Source organism: Triticum urartu, chromosome 3A (genome assembly GCF_056163025.1).
Source record: "Triticum urartu cultivar PI428250 chromosome 3A, HENAU_Tu73, whole genome shotgun sequence".
Taxonomy (NCBI): Eukaryota; Viridiplantae; Streptophyta; class Magnoliopsida; order Poales; family Poaceae; genus Triticum; species Triticum urartu.
The window spans coordinates 681367172-681386886 of NC_141875.1; the positions used below are offsets into that span (position 1 = coordinate 681367172).

General features: G+C 45.2%; 1 protein-coding gene and 1 pseudogene across 1 annotated transcript; one reads left to right on the forward strand and one right to left on the reverse strand.

The window, feature by feature from the left end:
* Positions 1-1686: 1686 nt before the first annotated feature.
* Positions 1687-4142, reverse strand: LOC125549199 (putative jasmonic acid carboxyl methyltransferase 2; annotated as a pseudogene).
* Positions 4143-4612: 470 nt separating this feature from the next.
* On the forward strand, positions 4613-8554 carry LOC125547193 (uncharacterized). Its single transcript, XM_048711174.2, has 5 exons — positions 4613-4633; positions 5445-6044; positions 6575-6769; positions 7523-8089; positions 8181-8554. The coding sequence occupies exons 1-4, from the start codon at positions 4613-4615 to the stop codon at positions 7601-7603; spliced, it is 897 nt and encodes a 298-aa protein (XP_048567131.2). The 3' UTR covers positions 7604-8089; positions 8181-8554.
* The last annotated feature ends 11161 nt before the right edge of the window (positions 8555-19715 follow it).

Here is a 19715-nt window from a genome sequence, read left to right on the forward strand (position 1 = left end):
GTGGTCTGTTCGATTGTCTTCCACGGCGCCAACCATGCATATTTCTCCTTCGGACCTCTCCATCAAAGTTGGAGTTCTGCTGCCTTCGATGTGGGTGGCTGGGTCTGGCACGGTTCTTCTTATGTTTCAAAGCCTCTACGGTGAGGGTTGGGTTGAGGTTCGTCTTCGGCGAAGTCGGAGTCGCTTTACTCGAAGACTAGGGAGGGTGATGACGCTCATTGAGGAGAAGTAATGACGATGACCTCAGAGTGTATCTTGGATGAGGCCCTCTTAGTTGAGGGGTGTATGGGATGGACAGGAATCAGGTGGCATGCGCTACGATGACATGCACGGTGACATGCGGTTCAAATTCAAATTTAAACATTGCGAAAAAATCTGAAAAAAAGCATGCATGTTCACAGCACATATTAGGATAACCCCTAAAAATTTCAGATCAAAATTCGAAACATACATCGAGAAATAAAAAAGAGAAACTCAGATGTGAATAGTCTACAGAGAACCATTCGGGAACTATTCATGACAGATGGGGTATCATGTATGTGCCGCTCGGCAGTTTGTGAAGGTTTTAGCCCGATTTTTCGTTAATTAACCGTTTAAAAAAAAAGTGATGGGGCCAATGTGGCAACTCTGGTAGAGTTTCTCTTGTAGTTTACCTGTAAGGCAGTGTTGGTTACTTGACGCCTTCCGGACTTGAAAGTAGCAAGTGTTCTTTTTCCGCTTTTGCAGGGTAAGTAGTAGGTGTTCACATGCCACGTCTCAGTTGATCATCATCTGGCACCTTAATCACTCTTTTTGTCCGCCCTGAAATATTATTATATACCATCTCTGTCCAAAAGCTAGCTGATGAGGATTGGGGAACAGTCTAGACATTAGTGTAAACATGACGATGCCTGGTTTGCATCACCAAAATAAGACTTGTCGACAGGACAATGCTTTTCTAGGACTCGTTGCTTATTCCACAAGAATGAATTAGTGCACCGGAGAAATAATCTTTGCCCCCTAGTTCGTAGGAGAAAGAAGATAATATACCTGAAAACCGGAGTTGTGAGCATAGTTTGTTTCACCTTGTCCTTGATTCACATTTTCCAGGCTAATTAACCCATCCAGCTTTCTAGTTTTTAATTTGAGGACTAGCCCATAGGAAGGAAAGGTTGGTCAAATCAAGATCAGGATACTGTACTAACAACCTGTAACTAGCAGAGGCAAAATAAAATAAAATTATAGATTGGCAGACTTGTAATTGTAAATCGTTCAACCTGGATCCAATGCTTGACTTTGCCAATGGACACAAACAAGTGCAGAACTAATGCATACATAAACATCAAGAAGCCAGATAATAAATAAGCATAGCATATGAGCTCAAAATAATAATCCATCGAGATGCAAATTATTAAAATGGTAAATTATCATGGTAAAACTGAATATTTTTTATATAGGAATGATTTTTAACATATAAGAACGGAAGGGAATATCTTGTACCTCACAAAAACTTCAATATCATACTCAAATGCATTTTGAGATAAAGAAAAAAAGACAAATACTTGGCTCAACCAATGGAATATTATTACAAACGATATTTTTCTGTTTCGTCTCTCAGAAATCCCATTGAGTTTGATTTTGACTTTTACATAGATGTCTTGAATTGATGAATGATACAAACTAAGAGGTAACACAGCCGTTATCATGTCATGCCTTGGTGAGCGGTACAACCAGCATAACTATCGGTTTTTTTGTCTGCTTGACTTGCGAGCTGCCTTGCAGGCTCAAGTGCTTTCAGTGGTCCTCGCAAATTCATCCATGACCTCTTCGGATAATTCAAAATGCTGGACCATTATCGGCTCCAATGCAGCTCTCATACAATTCGCTATCTTGTTTGGGGTGAGGAGCGTGCTATCCATGCCGCTTGCAGGGTCGTGCACCTGCATCTCTGTGATTGAGAAGGAGCCCTCTTCTTGGATGATCTCCCTAAGCTCTTTAAGGGAAGGTGCATATACCGGTATGTACAAAGAATCAAACTTGGCTTTGTCAATGGCACACTGTCGATGGAAAAACTTTAACCAGCCCGCGACTCGCTCCCACCCCGAAACCCTCGCCGCCGCCACCTCCCCTGCCCGCCTCCGGCGGGATCCGGCCGCCCACGCCGGCGCGCGGCCCGAATCCGCCCCCTTCCCCGCCCTTCCTTCCCAGCCCCTCCTTCCGCCTTCGCGCCGCCTCCCCGGGAGGCGGCCGGGGCGGCCCCTGCGTCTCTCCCCTCGGCTTCGCATCCTCTTCCTCTCCCCTGCCGTCGCCAGCGGGCGCCCCCGGCTCCGGCCCGGGGGATGTCGGCGGCGACAGGATCTCCTCTCCCCGCGTGCATGTCCTCCTGGCTCAGGGCAGGGGGGCGGCGGCGGTGTCGCTCGGTTTGGCGGCGGTCCGGTGACCCGGCGGGGGGGCCGGCGGCGGACGTGGTGGCGGCGCTGCTCCTTGGCGGCGGGGCGGCGTGGTGGTGCGGGGTGGCCGACATCGCGCCCCGGGCTCAGATCTGGGCCCGACGGGCCCCATATGGGTCCTAGCGGGCCGGCCCCCGGTGTGGCCTCGTTGTCTGTGACGCGGTGAGGAGGAGGAACGGCTCAGATATGGGGAGTCGGCGCTGATGGCGTGCCAGCAGCAGCGCGAAGGCGGGAGCTTTACGGGCCCACGAGGGCTCGGCCGGGCCTGTGGGCCCACGGGCCTGGTGTGCTCCTGTTATTGCGTCCGGACGGCTACCGTCGCTGACGGTGAAGGTGGGGCCCTCCCGCGTGCCGACGGTGCTGATGCCCTAGTCCCGACCCAGATTCTTCGCCGCGCTGTCCTCACTTCGCGGTGCCGTGGTGAGACGGCGTGGGGGGCTCATGACTGCGTTGGCGCATGGTGGTGGTTGGTTTGGTGGCTGGATCCGGAGCGCCCGAGGTGCGGGTTGGGATCGGGGGAAACCCTTGTCGGCATGGCCGACACCGGCGCGATGGCGCCTGTGGGTGCCACCTGACCTTCCGGGAGGGCGTCGAGGGCTACCCTTCCTCTCGCCTCGTTGTGTACCGGGGGAAACCCTTGGCAGCAGCGTCGTTGTCGTCACGATCCTTCTTGGAGGTGTTGATAGGTGCCGGCGCTTCGGAGTCTTGGAGCCTAGTGGAAGATCCCGGTGGGCGCAGCGATCGCGAGGCTTCTTCGTTTTTGTTGATCCGCCATTGTCGGCATTTGTTTCTTTTGCTTTTTCTCTGTCGTTTCTTTTGGGCGTGACTGTGCTGCTTCCGCCCCAGCATCTATCTCTGTATGGTTCGGTTGGTTGCTTTGTATACAAAGCGGGGGAAACCCTTTTTCGGCAATGGCACACTGTCCTAAAAACAAAACCAGGAAGTCAAAACACTCACATGCTCGTTAGCAAATGACAAAAGTAAAGTCTTGCATTTACCTCTGAGGCCATGACGCCTAAAATCTGAGCTGTAGTTCCCCAGACGTGAGTGATTTCGGTGACTAGCTCATCTGAACGCCTCCCTGCGAGGGAAACAACCATCCGGCTATCTGGGACCAATTCCTTGCCTCTCAGCTTCAGGAAGAGTGTGAAATCTTTCCTGAATTGTCGTGTATAAGCTCCAGCGACCACTGGGAGTCTTTCATGCCTGACATTCTCATCGATGTCATATGCAGGGATTTGTTTTATCCTTAAATCTTCAGGAGCCTGTACCTCGAAATGATCAGATAGCGAAGGGACAAATGCTACTGGAGCAGTGTAAAATTCATACCTTTGAGAGCCAATGAAGGCTGTTGGATGAACAGAAAAGATGCACGGAGCCGCTAGGGAAGAGCCTCTCGTAGAATGACCCTGGTACAACACCAGCTACAACAATAGGCTCGTTGATTTGCCGGAGCACAACCAGGCTCTTCACCACTACGTTGAAGTCATTGTATGGGAGATCATTAAGGAGTAGACTGACTTCCGGAGGTGGGTGTTGCAACTGAAGAAAGTGGTTGCGGGTTGTCTCGAGGGCGATCGACACCAGTGCTACCGCATTTGGGCCAGAGGAGCATCCCAAGTCTGCGATCACCATCTTTCTGCACGGCAAGGTCCTTGTGTTTCTGCATACATCAACAATCGCGACTTCCACAAGGGGCTTCATCCTGTTCTGCACTTCTGCTCAGCTCTCTGCAGTGGACTCGTATTTTTTCAGAAATCTAGTTTAATCAATCCCAAATTTGTTCTTATTTTCCTTTGGGTCGTTAATTTAGTTGTCAGTAACACAAGATACTAGTAGAATGCCCGTGCGTTGCCACGGGCTTCTGAAATATTTTGGGGAAGTTATATAAATATAATGCATGCTAAATTTAGTCCGGCAAGCATATTTTGGGGAAGATCACAATTGTATAAAAATTGAAGTCCACTAAAAATGGCAAATTGACAATATATACATATAAAGTGACGATTCAACTAAAAACCATGTCCGGCAAGCTATCTAAAAAAAGGCATTGAGCACTCCAGAATTTTTCTCGAGAAGCTGTTGGCAGGCGGCGACGAAGCTGAGGATTATCCCTCCACACAGTGGCGTAGCTAGGATTTTAGGTCAGTGTGGTCCAATGAACATCTTTTTTTGTACCACGAATGCAAAATATGCACATACTGGTATATGATTTCCCAAAAGCATATATTAATAGGGTCTTGCAAAGCACACAAAAAATCATGGTTTAGGTCCTAAATTTGCCCAAAAGAAAATAACACACCTTATTTGTCGGAATAACACACCTTATTTGTCCGGAAAGTCTTGATTATAACATTCTCATTTACTCTAAAGAAAGCATATCACTTAATGTATGTGATGCAATGTCTTCGGTTCTCTTCATTTTTCAACAATTATACAATAAAAGGAATTTCAGTTTACCAATTATCAGTTCAAATGAACTCATGTAATCATTGAGCTCAACTTGTCAATTCCAAGTTGCGAAAAACTTTAAAGTTTGCACTCACGGCTAAACTTGTTCAAACTATAAAGGTGAAATTGTATTTTACCTAAGGGATTTGGAAATCATACTTCGAATTAGAAGAGATGTGAAGTCCGTGGAGAAGTGGGGCTCCTTCCTTAACCGATGCGGCGCTGTGCGCGGCCTCCGGGCTCTGGTGCATAGTCTACCTCCGCCCTGCGTCTTGCTAGTGCCGCCGGCCAGCTGGCCGCGGGTCGGCGATCACCGTCTTGCTAGACGCTAGGGCTTCTGTATTTTTGAGATTGGCCAATCTTGTGTTGCCCTGCGTCGGTTTGAGTCTTCCAGCGGTTCAGCGTGCGACGAGAAAAAAAATTCAGAGGATTGTACGAGCTAAAAAGGAGAGGAAACGAACGAGCTGATCGTGTAGACGTGGTCCTGTTCGTGACTTGTTGGACTTGGGCCTTAACCCAACTCTTTTTTCACATATTGTAGCAAGGTAATGGGCCGCATCCCAGGGTGGTCCATGGACCACCCTGGCCACCCCCTGTGGCTACGCCACTGACTCCACAGCCAGTCCATTCTCTGAACGTCATCCACTCCCCTGCCCGTGTCGCCCTCCTCTTCCCCGCATCGCCGCCGGCCGCCGGCCTCCGCCCTCACCCTTGCTGGTCGCCGGCCTCCGCCCTCACCCCCGCAGCTGCCGGCCTCCGCCCTCACCTCCCACTGCCGCGCCCTCTCATCCCCTCCCCTGTTCTCATCAGAAAAGAGAAGTGGCAGATCGAGAGATCAGGCAGCGGCCAGTCCACTCCTCTCCCTTGGCCGCGGAGTTGCTCCCGACGGGCCACCCGGACCCGTCCGTCCTCGAGTGTCTCCTCCGCCTGCTCGCCTCCCGCGGCTTCTTCTCCGAGCACACAGCCGACGACAATCGGAGGCGGTACACGCTGACCGCCCTGAGCACTTCGTGCGCGCCCACGCCGGCGTCCCCGCCCACGCCTACTACGGCCAGTCCACGCCGACGGCGATCAGATGCAAGCACAACCGGCTCCCTCTCTCCCACCGCCGCCCCCTCCCATCCCCTTCCTCCACTCATCCGACAACGTGGACTGGGATTACAGGTTCACTGGCATTTGCAGTGTATTGACATTGTCATTGTGGTTTCAGTAGAAATGACCTTCTTCCTAATTATTAACAGAGATCAAAGTTAATATATTTGTGATATTTTCGTGTAATATTATTGTTTGCAATGAGACTACTCGGGAATACAGAGTACTGTGTTTTTTTATAACTGAAGAGGGAGTATAAAATCGTCCAGTGAGTACAGTATAGATTGAGTATAAACATGATAACCTACTGTGATATTTTAGCAGGCATCATATTCGTGATGGTCTGCAAGCTATCATTATTGTCATATGTGATATTTGATTTTAGTAGTGCCATTTTTGTTCCCCTTATAAAAGTTGTGCTGTGCCGATTGACAGTTTAATAGTTGTTTCACTTGGCAGGCCAGAAGGAGGTTTACAATATTTTTGTTATATTCTAGTAATAAAGAAAAATGCCCACAACACAGCTTATGCAGAGAGCAAGTGATCATTGTTCTTTCTCCCGTCTGTCCTAATTGCTAATTCACTGGAATCTTAATGTGCAGACTGACACAGAAGCAAAGTGTTTCAAGGCACATAAATCCAATGATGAGAGTGGTAGTTTCAGAAAAGATGATGAAGCTGATTCAAGAAATACTACTATGGCTGTTGATCAAAATCCTCCACCACCAAAGCAAGGTTTCATCCATGTGAGGGCAAGAAGGGGTCAAGCAACTGACAGCCATAGCCTTGCAGAAAGGGTCAGTTCAATGCACAATTTCCAGTTTTGACTATTCTAAATGTATTCCTTTTGAATTTGTGTATTCTTATACACCCCATGGATACACATTCACACTCCCCATTACAGAAGCTACAAATCTGGTCGCTGAAAGTCTACTTTTTTTGATGGGCACGGCGTGAGAAAATAACCAAGCGGATGAAAATTCTCGCTCAGGGGTATATCAATATTGTTCAAATTCCATATACCCGGACCCTCGCTCGGGAGTATATCAACATTGGTGATATCACCAAGAGGGCGTCGGAAGTTATTTGTTGCCTCCATTTGTCGCTGTCGGCGTTGCTTATAAAGATTCACCCTTTCCCACCGAGAACCAAACGGGGTCAAGTCATTTGAGGACATCACTGTCACAGACAACTATCATTGGAAAAACAGATCAACAAGTACCATCTAGTATATTTAACATACGTTAACCTACAATATCTCAGACCCATTAACATCAACTACTTGGAAAGCCCATGACTCAGCACTAAGGAAGCGCCAGAGATTAAACCCTCAATATTTGTGATAACTAAACATATATATGCAACAAATGTTGGATTTATTCCTTCCTGCTTAACTAAAAAGTGATTTACGCCCTCTCTCTACCATCTATAAAAACTGTGACAATGGAAGCTTGCATTGGATTTATTCCTTCCTGCTTTTAAATAGTTTTTAGTTTTGCTGATTTTCCCCTGTTACTGAAGTGATTTATGTTGTTGAATGCACTCATCAGGTTATAAAACGTGCAAAAAACTCATCACATGCTCACCAATACCCCAGCGAGGCATCACTACCTGGGTTCCTAGTTCATTGAAGAGACAAACATCAAAGTCTGGAAGATATTTTAGAAATGATGAAGTCGACGTCCAGCAAGAAGCTCAAGGAGTTTTAATGGGCCACATTAAAATCTGTGAGCTCATCGGAACAGGGCAGTAACCTTTTCATCCCCTTGCATACTATTTGAGGAAAGAGTTCTTAGAAAAACAGTTGAGAACTACTGTATATCTCCATATGGCATTGTAGAACAAAACCGGTGATTTACTAAAAAGTGATTTACACACTCTGCCATCTATAAAAATTGTGACAATCGAAGCTTTGCATTTGTACATATCAAGAACAGGAGTATAGATTCTAATCGCAGAGATTTACCTCTTTTACAGCGATTCTAATACCATTTTTTCCTTAAATCTAACAGCTCGATGCCTCGCTCGTACATAAGAAGGCCATGTGTGCGTCGCTGGAGCTATAATGAACAGTTGGGGCTACTACATAAGAACAGTTGCGGCACTCACCAACAAAGGTAAAGTTGGAAATTGTGAAGCGTGCACAACTTACTGCCCTATGGTTTAAACTCGGTCGAACAACAGTAGGTGCTAACCTGTTGCTCGCAGCCGCGGCGGCACCGGTGCCTCCTGCTCCGATGGCAAACTTTGAAAGAAACAGGCCTCGCCCACCCGCTCCAATGGCAAACTGGTAGGATCCCAAACCGAGACCTGGAAGCATGGAGAAACAGGCCTCGCCCGTCCCGCTCAGAAATGTTTTGAAAATTGGTTTGTTGTTGTATATGGAAGGCGTGAGATGGACAGAGTATGATTGGTCGCTTTATTTTTGGGCATTGGAGGTGTAAGATGGAAAGAACGGAAAGATTGATTGGCGTTGTATATCTGTTTGCGATTGCGATGCGATTTGATTCCTGTTGTGTATGGAAAGTATTATTTGGAAAGGATAATATTGTTTGGAAAGGATGCCATCGGTTAATATTTGATTCCCATTGTGTATGGAAAGTATTATTTGGAAAGGTTATTATTGTTTGGAAAGGATGCCATCGGTTAATATTTGATTCCTGTTGTGTATGGAAAGTATTATTTGGAAAGGTTATTATTGTTTGGAAAGGATGTCATCGGTTAATATTGTTTGGCATTTGTAGGGTTTCTTTGGGATTGTCTCGGTTAATAAAAAAATCAAAAAAAAATCGGTGGAAGTGGGATGGGATCGAGGGGTGGCCTCTCATGGGAGGGGAAGGGTACGAGCGAACGAAACCACGTACGGACTGAGACATTAGGAGTAGAGATAGTGTGAAAAAATTCTTGACGAGTCAGTCTTCAGAAGCCAAGTTTCAGGAGAAGGGACCGTAGAAACAACACTCCTGAACTAATTAAGACACCTGAATACTTGCCTACAATACTTGCAACGCACGTCTCTTCAATGGCAATGTAGGGGCGACGACCTCAGAAGCGACATCATTTGAGTGCACAAGGCATGTTGGAGCAGTGGATGTCGGGGCGGCGACCTTGAGAGCTTTCCATCTTCAACGACATGGACCTTGTGTCGTGGGTTGCAAGTATTGTAGGCATGTGTAATGCTTGTCTCTTCATTGCCCCGGAAGAGTGCCTCATGACTTCTTTTTCGTTTGCTGGTGTTTGTTATGGCATTTGGCACGCCGTCGAGAGTGGGGTTCGCCTTCTTGTTTTGATTTTTGCCTGGTTTGCCATGATTAACTATCTTATGCTTAATCAACTAAACGACAAAGCTTTTGCTTTTGTGTGTTTGAATTTATTTTTACTCATGCTCATTTACTCAACTAAAATTCAAACATATGGAATGTGTTTTTTACCAGTCAAGAAGGCATGATAAACACAAAGGATAACACTCATGTCTGCTTTGAAAATCCATACAGGATAAAATCGAATTAAGAAGCAAGACCATAGATAAATAGACCTAGAGAGTGCAGTTTCCCATACTTACATATTCATGACATCTTCTGCCAATTTTTAGTGAATCGTGTTGATAACTTTCACCCCTCTTAGAAAAAAGAAAGAGAAAACAGGCTATTCATTGCTAATCCTTTGGAATGATATAAAGGAATCATGTACTGAACTGATGGTTATACATCATACCAAATTCTAGATCAGATCAGAAATAATACCAAAGGAAAAATCCATAATCGGGCTTCAAATAACACCACCCGCTGAATTTAGTTACATTTTTACTAATCCAAACAGGCAAAACGTTATTTTTGAATTTAAACATATTTACATGCTATACTTTAAGGTGTGGATATAAAGAGAGGAAATATACAAAATAAGATAGAGTAGTGGAGCGGAGAGCCGCATCATCGGTCAATCTATGATAGGCAAGTGAATGATGCAGTGCCACGTCTGCTTTTCACTGGTGGCAAATGGAAGCGGCTGCCAAATGAAGGAGATGCCCCTGGATGCTGTGCCTCCCTGGGAGTCCTCCCGTTCTACACTCACTGTGTAAAACAGTCGAGGAATTGCACAGGTGCTCCTAGTAATCTTGCACGCGAACATTGCACCAAACAGTAGAGAAATCACACAGGGTAACTTGTTAGTATATCAACAAAGAAACTATACCAACTCTGCCTTGCTGTAGCACATGTTTACTTATAGTAAAATACATACACCAGTGCAAATATTATTCACACAAACGAAGTAAAATATAGCTACAATCACACACAGAGAGAAATAAGAGACGAACCTTTAGGTAGAATCCCTACAGTTGAGGTGAAAGGCCCGACAAAATATTGAAAGTTACCAAATTAGGTGAGCATATAGAACCGTGCTTTAAATTGTCTGGGAGAATACAACATCCATACATCTTTTAAGAAATATCACAATCAGATTGTAAACAGAATACCTTGCTAGTTGCAAAGCCTCCTTCAGTACCATCTTTATACTATTATTTAGTAAAAAGCTCCCTGGTTTCAATTATCCTAATATAACAGCTCATCATTGTATGCATAATATGCAAATAAATCACTAAAAATCAATTAAAGGAGGTGAGTAATATGTCCTAATAATATAACAAGATGGATTGGCGTGTCGGAAAACAAACCTGTGGTGTCCCTCCAAGACATCTCTGCAGACAACATTCTTGGTGATTTTTCTAGTGGGTGAATAAACTATGTGTTAGACATGCACAAATTATTATCACCTTTCAACTGTCGGCATGTAAAAATACACAACAATAACTCATTGGCAATAAAGGAAAGTTTCAATTTCATCTACCTGCATACCAGTCGAGTGAAATTAAAACTTTCCTTACAATGTGTATATACAAGCTCTAATCAACAATTGTACCTTCTGTACTTGGAAGAATATGTAGGTGTCTAGGGACCAATAGCACCTTTGTTGTTGCATCTACTACTAATTTCTTAAAATAAAATTATAAGTTTGAGAGGAAAATGAATACTTGTACAGTTGCCATATATAATTGTACCACTGTGTACTACAAAAGAGAAAAGAACAAGCCAAATCAAGGACATCTTTTAATTCTCAGGTTTCTATCGATTGCAAATTTCATGTTTATTAATTATTCCAGTGAGTAATAGCAATAATCATGTAGTGCATACCTAGTTAATCTGCACGGTTTGGGAAGAATGATGTGTAGAACTGTGTATTTTTAGTTTGCCCGGTAATGTGCATAGTGGTTTATCACCATGCTAGGATCAAAGGCTATTCAAACATCTCAACCTACCAAGATTGCCTGCAAGATGGCAGACTTAAGCCCTTAACTGGATAGAAAACGCTAAAAATCTACTAAATAATTGTAATCCCTGAGATTTTACATCTTTTCATGATCACCCACATAAGCATGCTTACCTTCCATTGACCCAATAATGCCATGGGGCACACAATAAGAACACCTTGTAATATAGTGTTCTAAGTGCATCTCCTAGTATCACAGCCTCTCATAGCCCTTATATCTCTTTCTGTGTAGTTGGACTGCTCCCCCCTTGGATCCAACAATATCAGGGAAATAGTCATGACATGTTTTTCCGAGACGCATTGCATTTGACTGCATGTACAAAGAAAAAGATAACACATAAGTAGTTCTCACAATAGTACCACATAACTACGGTCCAGTGAGGAAAATGAAAGTGTAAGCTAATAAGAAAATACAGTACTAATATCAGTGTGGTGACCATAGTGTCAGCAAACAAGCACAAATATTACCAAAATCAATCTCTGGTAGACAACTAACCAATTCTGTCGACGAACATGATTACATAATCCTCAACGAAAGGCAATCATAAGTATCCAAAACCCACAAGAAAAGGCAATCATAAGCATTCATCTGCCATTGGAATAGTTAATCGGTACATTCAAAAAGCATTGAAAAGTCTTTTCAAATAAAACCTAAATGGCACATACATGAAGAACCATCGCAAACTTCTCACCCCCTGCTCGTGCAATCTAACTTGAACCTGAAAGTTGGTTGTTTCTTTACCCAAGAAAACATTAACGTAGATGGCTCGATCCCTGCCGAAAAGTTTTAAAAATAATAATTACACTGACCATTTAAATTCTTTGTAAATCACACAAATAACACAGAAAATCACATATTGTCTGCAACAGTACAGGCACTCAAGCAAGGATGTATTTTTTTTTCATCCAGAAGAGAGCTTCTTTCTGTAGGTAGGATTTTAGAATAGAAACAAAAGTACGTGGCGGATCTGCTTCTTGTTCTACATAGCATAGACAAAATATTCAAAATGGTAAATTTGTTTCCATGCAGTAGGATAGTCTAAGTAAGAGTGGAAATAGAAGGGCACTACTTTTGTTACCTTAGTGGCATAATATGTGGAGGATTCTTCCACCTGGTTCCCAAAAATAGCAAATCTGTGTAAAGAGTAAGAAGGCTTTTTCCTGCTACTTGAATCAGTGAATGACAAAGAAGCTTTACAATATCAGGGTTTCAGAGAGAAGCACGTTTCAGTTTGGTTACCTGCAGAGAAAACTCATAAGCTATCTGCATTCCGTGGATAGAAAGATTAATGTTGGAACTTGGAAAGGCCTGTCAAATAGTAGTCCAAGAAATGCCGAGTGACACAATTGAGCAGAACAATTGAACATATAAACCCTTCTACGCAACCCGCCATTCTGGAGGCCTTGCGCGCGCTGAGCTTCGTCGTCCGTTTGATCTTTTACTGTTGATCGATTTTGTCTGCTGGCGTTTGGTCAACCGTTGGTCCTTCTGTACATCAGCAGCAACTTTATAGGTCAGTGATGGGTGGGGCTCGTTGGCTGTGGGGTCGAGAGAATTAGGTGGTTTTGCTTTAATTTTGCGTACGTGAGCGAATTTTACTGCAGTGGGGACGACGAGAACGTGGGGTGAAACCCTATCAGCCAATCCCTCGTGCTCCTCGAGCCCCGCGTCCATCCTCCTCCCCCGCTCTCCACTCCCCACCCTCCCCCGCGCAGCCGCCGCCTCTCCCCTGCCCTCCTCATCTAGAGCCCTTCCCAGCCGACGGAGGAGCCCCCTTCCCAGCCCCGCGTCGGAGTTCAGAGGCAGGGGAGGTGTGGATCGATGATGGTGCAGCAAAGAAGAGGATGTGAGATCGAGGAGGGAGCGAGCCGTTGCAGAGGAGATGGGAGAAGGGGGTGCGCGGTGGTGAGGCATCGGCACCGGAGAAGCAGATCCGTGGTGCGCGGTGAAGCGGGATACGTGACGCCGGCCGGCGCTCGCGGGTACGTCCTGCAGGATGACGCCGCAGCTCCAGTCTTCTCCTCACGGTGGTCCATGGCGCTATCACTGTCGTCCTCAGCAGGAGGACCGCGGGACGCAGAGGCGGCCGGCTCCATCCTGCTCTTGTGCTGCCGTACCTCTGCCTTTCTCGTCCGCCGCGCCCCAGGCTAGTTATGATTAAACATCTAAGCCGACCTTTGCAGTATCGCGAGAATTTGTGCTGTAATCACCAAACAAAGTGGAAAACAGGTTAAAAATGATCATGACCGATGTTTAATCCTTTCATTGTCACAAAAACATGTTGGAAAATAGCAGTATACAAATGTTTTTGTTACAAAATTGATTAATCTTTAGCACTGTCTATTATAGCTACAAACACAATGTACATGCACCAAGAGAATCAGAAGTTGGGTTATACGTTTGTCTTATTCTATTTGATTATTACTATTCATTACTGCTAGGAAGATAATATCACATACAAGTTGCTTCTTACTTTGTTTGGGAGGATGCAAAGGAAAGGTATATCAGTCAATTAGCATCAATTTGATTGCTGTGATACTTTGAGTGCCGGACACTTACCTCACGTAACTAATTTATGATCTCGCTTATCTCCTTGTACTCCGCCTCCAACAGGACGTCCTTGGTCTTACTCCGAGTACTCGCTGGCTGCTGCAACTCGTGCGCTTACACTTCCGTCGACGGCAGAGGACTCCGGGTGGGGAGGGGTCTTGGTTCCCGGAGGGGCTTGCTGGCGTTGATCCAGACCTCGGGGAGGCGGAACTCGTCGACGTCCTTGATGCGCCTCTTATGACGGCTTCGAAGATTGCAGCGGGGTTGTGAGGCGGCATGGAGTTGAGGCGCCACGGCGGTGCAGATGTGAGAGGGTGAGGGTGGCCGGAGCGACGCGGGGCAATGAGGCCGTCGGGATGGCATAGGAGGCGAGGGGCGACAGCGGTGAGGGCGTGGGGACTGGAGAGGCAGCGGCGGCGAGGGCGTGGGGGATGGGAGAGGCGACAGCGAAGGGCGCGGTGAGTCGTGGCCTCGTGGCTTCGTGGGTGACTGGGTGGGGCAGATGGGATTTGCGTTAACTGTGTTTAGCGTACGCCACCATGGTTGATGGCTTGGTGTTAAACACGAAGAGAATTTTGACCATTAGATTTATCGGTTAAACGGATCAGATTAAAAATGTCTGCCCCTCTCGTGCTTTTATAGTGGTAGTAGATAGTAGATAGATTCATATGCACCATCTGTTAGGAATCCATGGCTCTGATTGCAGCAGGGTGAACCTCCAGAGACTTTGAACAAGAGAGAGCGATCTTCTGGCTGCTTGTCTTATGCTAACTGGAGATGGCTCTTCTGGCTGCTTATTGGGTCGAATAATAGGGTCAACGTGCTTATCCATCCTAGGGCCAGCTAATAGAAAGGTTGAATATAAGATTCGATCAAATTAAGACCAGGATATAATATGCATTGTTGTGTAGATCAATTGTCCGGATATGCATTGTTGTGTAGATCAATTGTCCGGATATGCATTGTTGTGAAGATCATTTGGTCGGATATGCATTGTTGAGAATGTTTTATTTTGTAGCCTTTCCGTGCGTGTAGTGTATTCTTGAAGTTGGAGAAGAAGAATTTCACCGTCATGCATTGTTGGTTGAAGTTAAATGGATAACCCAAGTGAAATCAATACATTGCCAAGACCGTCGCCCATGGCACTGAGGAAGAAATCGGTGATCCAACCTACCCAACAAAAGAACCACCCAAAAAGGTTAGAAGAGGGTTCCGAGGAAAGAAGTGGACGGAGGAGAGGGCAAAGCGAGATGGTGCGGTGGCATGGAAGACGGAGAGATTCAAGGATATCTTATCGAAGATGTAGGACAGAGGTTAAACATGTTGATGGCACCGACCGAGAAGAAGCTCAAGTTCAAAGAGAAGAAGACCATGCTCGAAGAGAAGAAGGTTGATATCGCAACTGCTTCGGAGGACGCGAAGATGTTGACCTAGCTTGAAGATGGAGGATTTAGATGATGAAGCAAGGATGACTGTGCAAGCCGTTCGTTTCAAGATGTTTAAGCATTATAAGGAAGAGCTCGAGGCAGCGGCAGCGACGGAGAAGGAGGCATAGGTGACGACGACAGATTAAGCGTGGAGGCTCGGATTGTCGGTCTGAAGGGCAGAAAATCCATTTTTTTTCCACAAACTGTTGACTGATATTCTTTTTTGATGGGACATATAAAACCTATGCATACTTGCCCCCTTTTTGGTTGTGATCGGGGGCTGACGTGATCCGACGATCGTTTTATGATCATATGGATTTGAATTTGAAATTGCGCGTACTAGTGGACATTTAGGGGATAGCTTTTGATCGGCTCACACATCTATGTTCGTGGGCTGGCCCCTCAGTCCACAGACGGATGCGGTGTTCGGTTGAGATGCCTTAACGAATACTCCCTCCGTTCTTGAATATATGACCTTTTAGAAATTTTAATATGAACTACATGCGAAGCAAAATGAGCGAATCTACACTGTAAAATAGGTCTATATATATCCGTATGTAGTTCATAGAAAAATCTCTAAAAATGTTTATATTTAGAAACGGAGGGAGTATAATTCAGATCCGATAGTATTATCTTAAAGGATTCTTTTCTATCGGACGCAATATGGAAAATGTTTGTAGTCGGTGCGCCGGCCGAAGCTTTGGCAAATCGCTACACGCATGTCCGATTCCTGTGGACCGTGCGTGCCCCTCATGCAGGCACTGCCATCACCGTCTGCCCCCACCCCCTTCCCGCGCAGGCACTGCCGTGCGCCCCTCGTGCCGTTTGCGCCCCACAGGCCACCGCCCAACGAGCTCACGGACGCCGTCTGGCCCCTTGTTGCCATGGACACGTACGTCGCCATGAGCGCGCCCTTCGCCATGGCCGCGTGTGACGAGGCCAAGCACGGGATGCCTCCGACTAGCAGTGGTGCGACCAACGATGATGTACAAGGGGGACACTATGCTGTTGCAACCACTAATACTGGATTCGGCCGTCGCCGGCACTGGGGCCGAGCCAGGGGAGATGTCATGGCTGCCTGCTGGAATGGAAGTCCCCGTGCATACGCAATTGTTGCAACCATCACCTAAAACAACTTCAAAAGCTGTTGAAAGAAGCTTCAACCATAGATAGGAAAAGCTTCAATTGGTACTACCCAACAAAGGAAAAGCTGCAATCATTTGATAGAAAAGCTTCAATCATATATAGAGAAAGCTTCAACCACGGCACCGCGCAAGCGGATAAGAATTGCAACAATTGACAGAAAAGCTTCAACCACTGATACGAGTGTTGCAACCATTGATAAAAAAGCTTCAAGCCTATATAGAAAATGCTTCAACCATCAACAGAGGAAGCTTCAACCAGCCACTATCAAACTGAAAAAGGTGCAACCCTTACGAGAAAAGCTTCAACCTTAGGTCAAAAAAGTTTAAACCGAAAGATATACAAAGTTTCAACCGGGCACTGGAAGATGAAAAAAATTGCTACCGTTTACAGAACAAGGTTCGATCGTAGATGAAAAAAGCTTCAATCTGCGAAAAAAGCTTCAACCGGCATGGGAAAAGCTTCAAACTGACGCGGAAATTGTGGCGAGCAGCAACGTTGAGAGCTGCACCGGCAGCATGACAGTGCATCAACGACAGTGTAGTGACGACGGCGGCTGCTAGGTGCTACAACGACACAGGGTGTCGGTGTGCTTCAAGACATCGTCATTTTGTTTGCTACAAGGGGGCGACGGCTTCCTGCTGGACCGGGCCAGGACGGATGTTGCGACGGCGACCGGCGGCAACGAGGATGGCGATGGGGACGAAGAGCGCATCCAGCAGCGCCGGACTGCGATAGAAGCAGGTCGATGTGAGTGGGGTGGTGACCGGTGGCCAGGGCGGATCAGACGGCTGGGGCTCGCTGTATCGGATGGGCTGGGGCGTGACAGACCGAACTGTTGGGCCAACGCGCCAGGGCCTAGGAGTGCCCCTGCAATATTGTATCTTCTTTAGCATGCATGACGATATGGGCGCAGAGATGTCCTTATCACACTAGAAGCGTCCATGTCTTTTTTCCACTACCGAGAGCTTCCCACAAGAGGAATAATTCCTTTCTATCTTTTTGATGAGTTTGGAGATAGCTAACGGTTCTTGGCACGCGGTGACTGCTCTCTCTTTTTAGTTAAAATCTGTTGATCCTATGCTTCTTCAAGGGTATTGATAGGCCAGCATTCCAGCAATTTCAAGTACGATATGTGCATTGTAAGCGCCACACCACACAACTAATATCCTATCTAATATCTGTGTGTAATTATTAAGCTACCTTATAGCTCACATCATTATAACGCTAGGCTCTTGCATGAGAGCCTACTCCCCTTACTTTTTCACATCTCTCTTCTTCACATCAACAAAAATGCTATAGCAAACTATTTAAAATATTTGTTCATGTGTTTGGACCATGGTTTCCAATTTCAGTTTCAGAAAAATTTCAGCACCAACCGAAATCGAATTTCAGTGATTTCAGTTTTCATTTCAGCCAAATGACCGAAATATTCACTTGAATTCAATTAAAAAAATTTAAAAATATCTTGAAAAATATTGGAATTGTTGTGCTATACTGAAATTTCTGAAATATTTTGGCCGAAACATAATATTTCAGTGCCTGCTGAAATTACTGAAATTCAATGAATTTCACCGAAATCTCACTGAAAGCGAAAACCATGGTTTGGACCCAAGTCCCTTAGAGCAAGTAATAAATCAGCTTATGTAAGAAGGTTATAAGAGTTCGAATATTATTTTTCAGCTTACATGGAGGGGAGAGAAGAGGAGCCAGTTACAGAATAAGAGTCAGTTGCAGCACGTGCTCCTAGGCACTATGTGAGAGTGGGAGGTGGGCCATGTATTAATAAACTATCACATCTTTATATCTAATTATGGTACTTGGCAGCTATAAGTTTGGCTATAGATGACATGGCAACGTCATATATCCATCAGCTAGCTATATTATTAACCATTCTCTTAGCGCATGACCTCTAATAAATTAGCGCATGACCTCTGCATGGAGCTACTCTAACTAATTGCTCCCACTTTTAATATGTATCCAGATTGACACTCAGAGTCATCCGGATCGGTGTAAAAGCTTGCATCGACGTAACTTTTTATGACGAACTCTTTATTACCTCCATAACCGAGAAATATTTTCTTAGTCCTCTTAGGTAACTAAGGATAACTTTGACCGCTATCCAGTGATCCACTCCTGGATCAATATCGTACCCCCTTGCCAAACTCATGGCAAGGTACACAATATATTTGGTACACAACATAGCACACTTTATAGAATCTATGGCTGAGGCATACGGAATGACTTTCATTCTCTTTCTATTTTCTGTCATGGTCGTGATTTGAGTCTTACTCAACTTTACACCTTGCAATACAGACAAGAACTCCTTCTTTGACTGTTCCATTTTGAACTACTTCAAAATCTTATCAAGGTATGTGCTTTTGAAAGTCCAATTAAGCGTCTTGATCTATCTCTATAGACCTTGATGCCCAATATATAAGCAGCTTCACCGAGGTCTTTCATTGAAAAATTCTTATTCAAATATCCTTTTATGCTATCTAGAAATTCTGTATTATTTTCGATCAACAGTATCCACATATAATATTAGAAATGCTATAAAGCTCCCACTCACTTTCTTTTAATACAAGCTTCTCCAAAAGTCTTATAAAACCATATGCTTTGATCACACTATCAAAGCGTATATTCCAACTCCGAGAGGCTTGCACCAGTCCATAAATGGATCGCTGGAGCTTGCACACTTTGTTAGCACCTTTAGGATCGACAGAACCTTATGGTTGCATCATATACAACTCTTCTTTAAGAAATCCATTCAGGAATGCAGTTTTGACATCCATTTGCCAAATTTCATAATCGTAATATGCGGCAATTGCCAACATGATTCGGACAGACTTAATCATCGCTACAGTGAGAAGGTCTCATCGTAGTCAACTTCTTGAACTTGTCAAAAACCTTTCGCAACAAGTCGCGCTTTGTAAACAGCAACATTACCGTCAGCATCAGTCTTCTTCTTGAAGATCCATTTATTCTCCATGGCTTGCCGATCATTGGGCAAGTCAACCAAAGTCCACACTTTGTTCTCATACATGGATCCCATCTCAGATTTCATGGCCTCAAGCCATTTTGCAGAATTTGGGCTCATCATCGCTTCCTCATAGTTCGTAGGTTCGTCATGGTCAAGTAACATGACTTCCAGAACAGGATTACCGTACCACTCTGGTGCGGAACATACTCTGGTCGACCTACGAGGTTCGGTAGTAACTTGATCTAAAGTTTCATGATCATCATCATTAACTTCCTCACTAATTGGTGTAGGCATCACTGGAACTGATTTCTGTG

Excerpts from the sequence above, each read along its gene's own strand:
- LOC125547193 (XM_048711174.2), top strand. The coding sequence starts at position 4,613 with ATGCAAAATATGCACATACTG. Across the intron at positions 6,045-6,574 it reads AACGTGGACTGGGATTACAG|ACTGACACAGAAGCAAAGTG; the intron begins GTTCACTGGCAT and ends CTTAATGTGCAG. Across the intron at positions 6,770-7,522 it reads GCCATAGCCTTGCAGAAAGG|GTTATAAAACGTGCAAAAAA; the intron begins GTCAGTTCAATG and ends TGCACTCATCAG.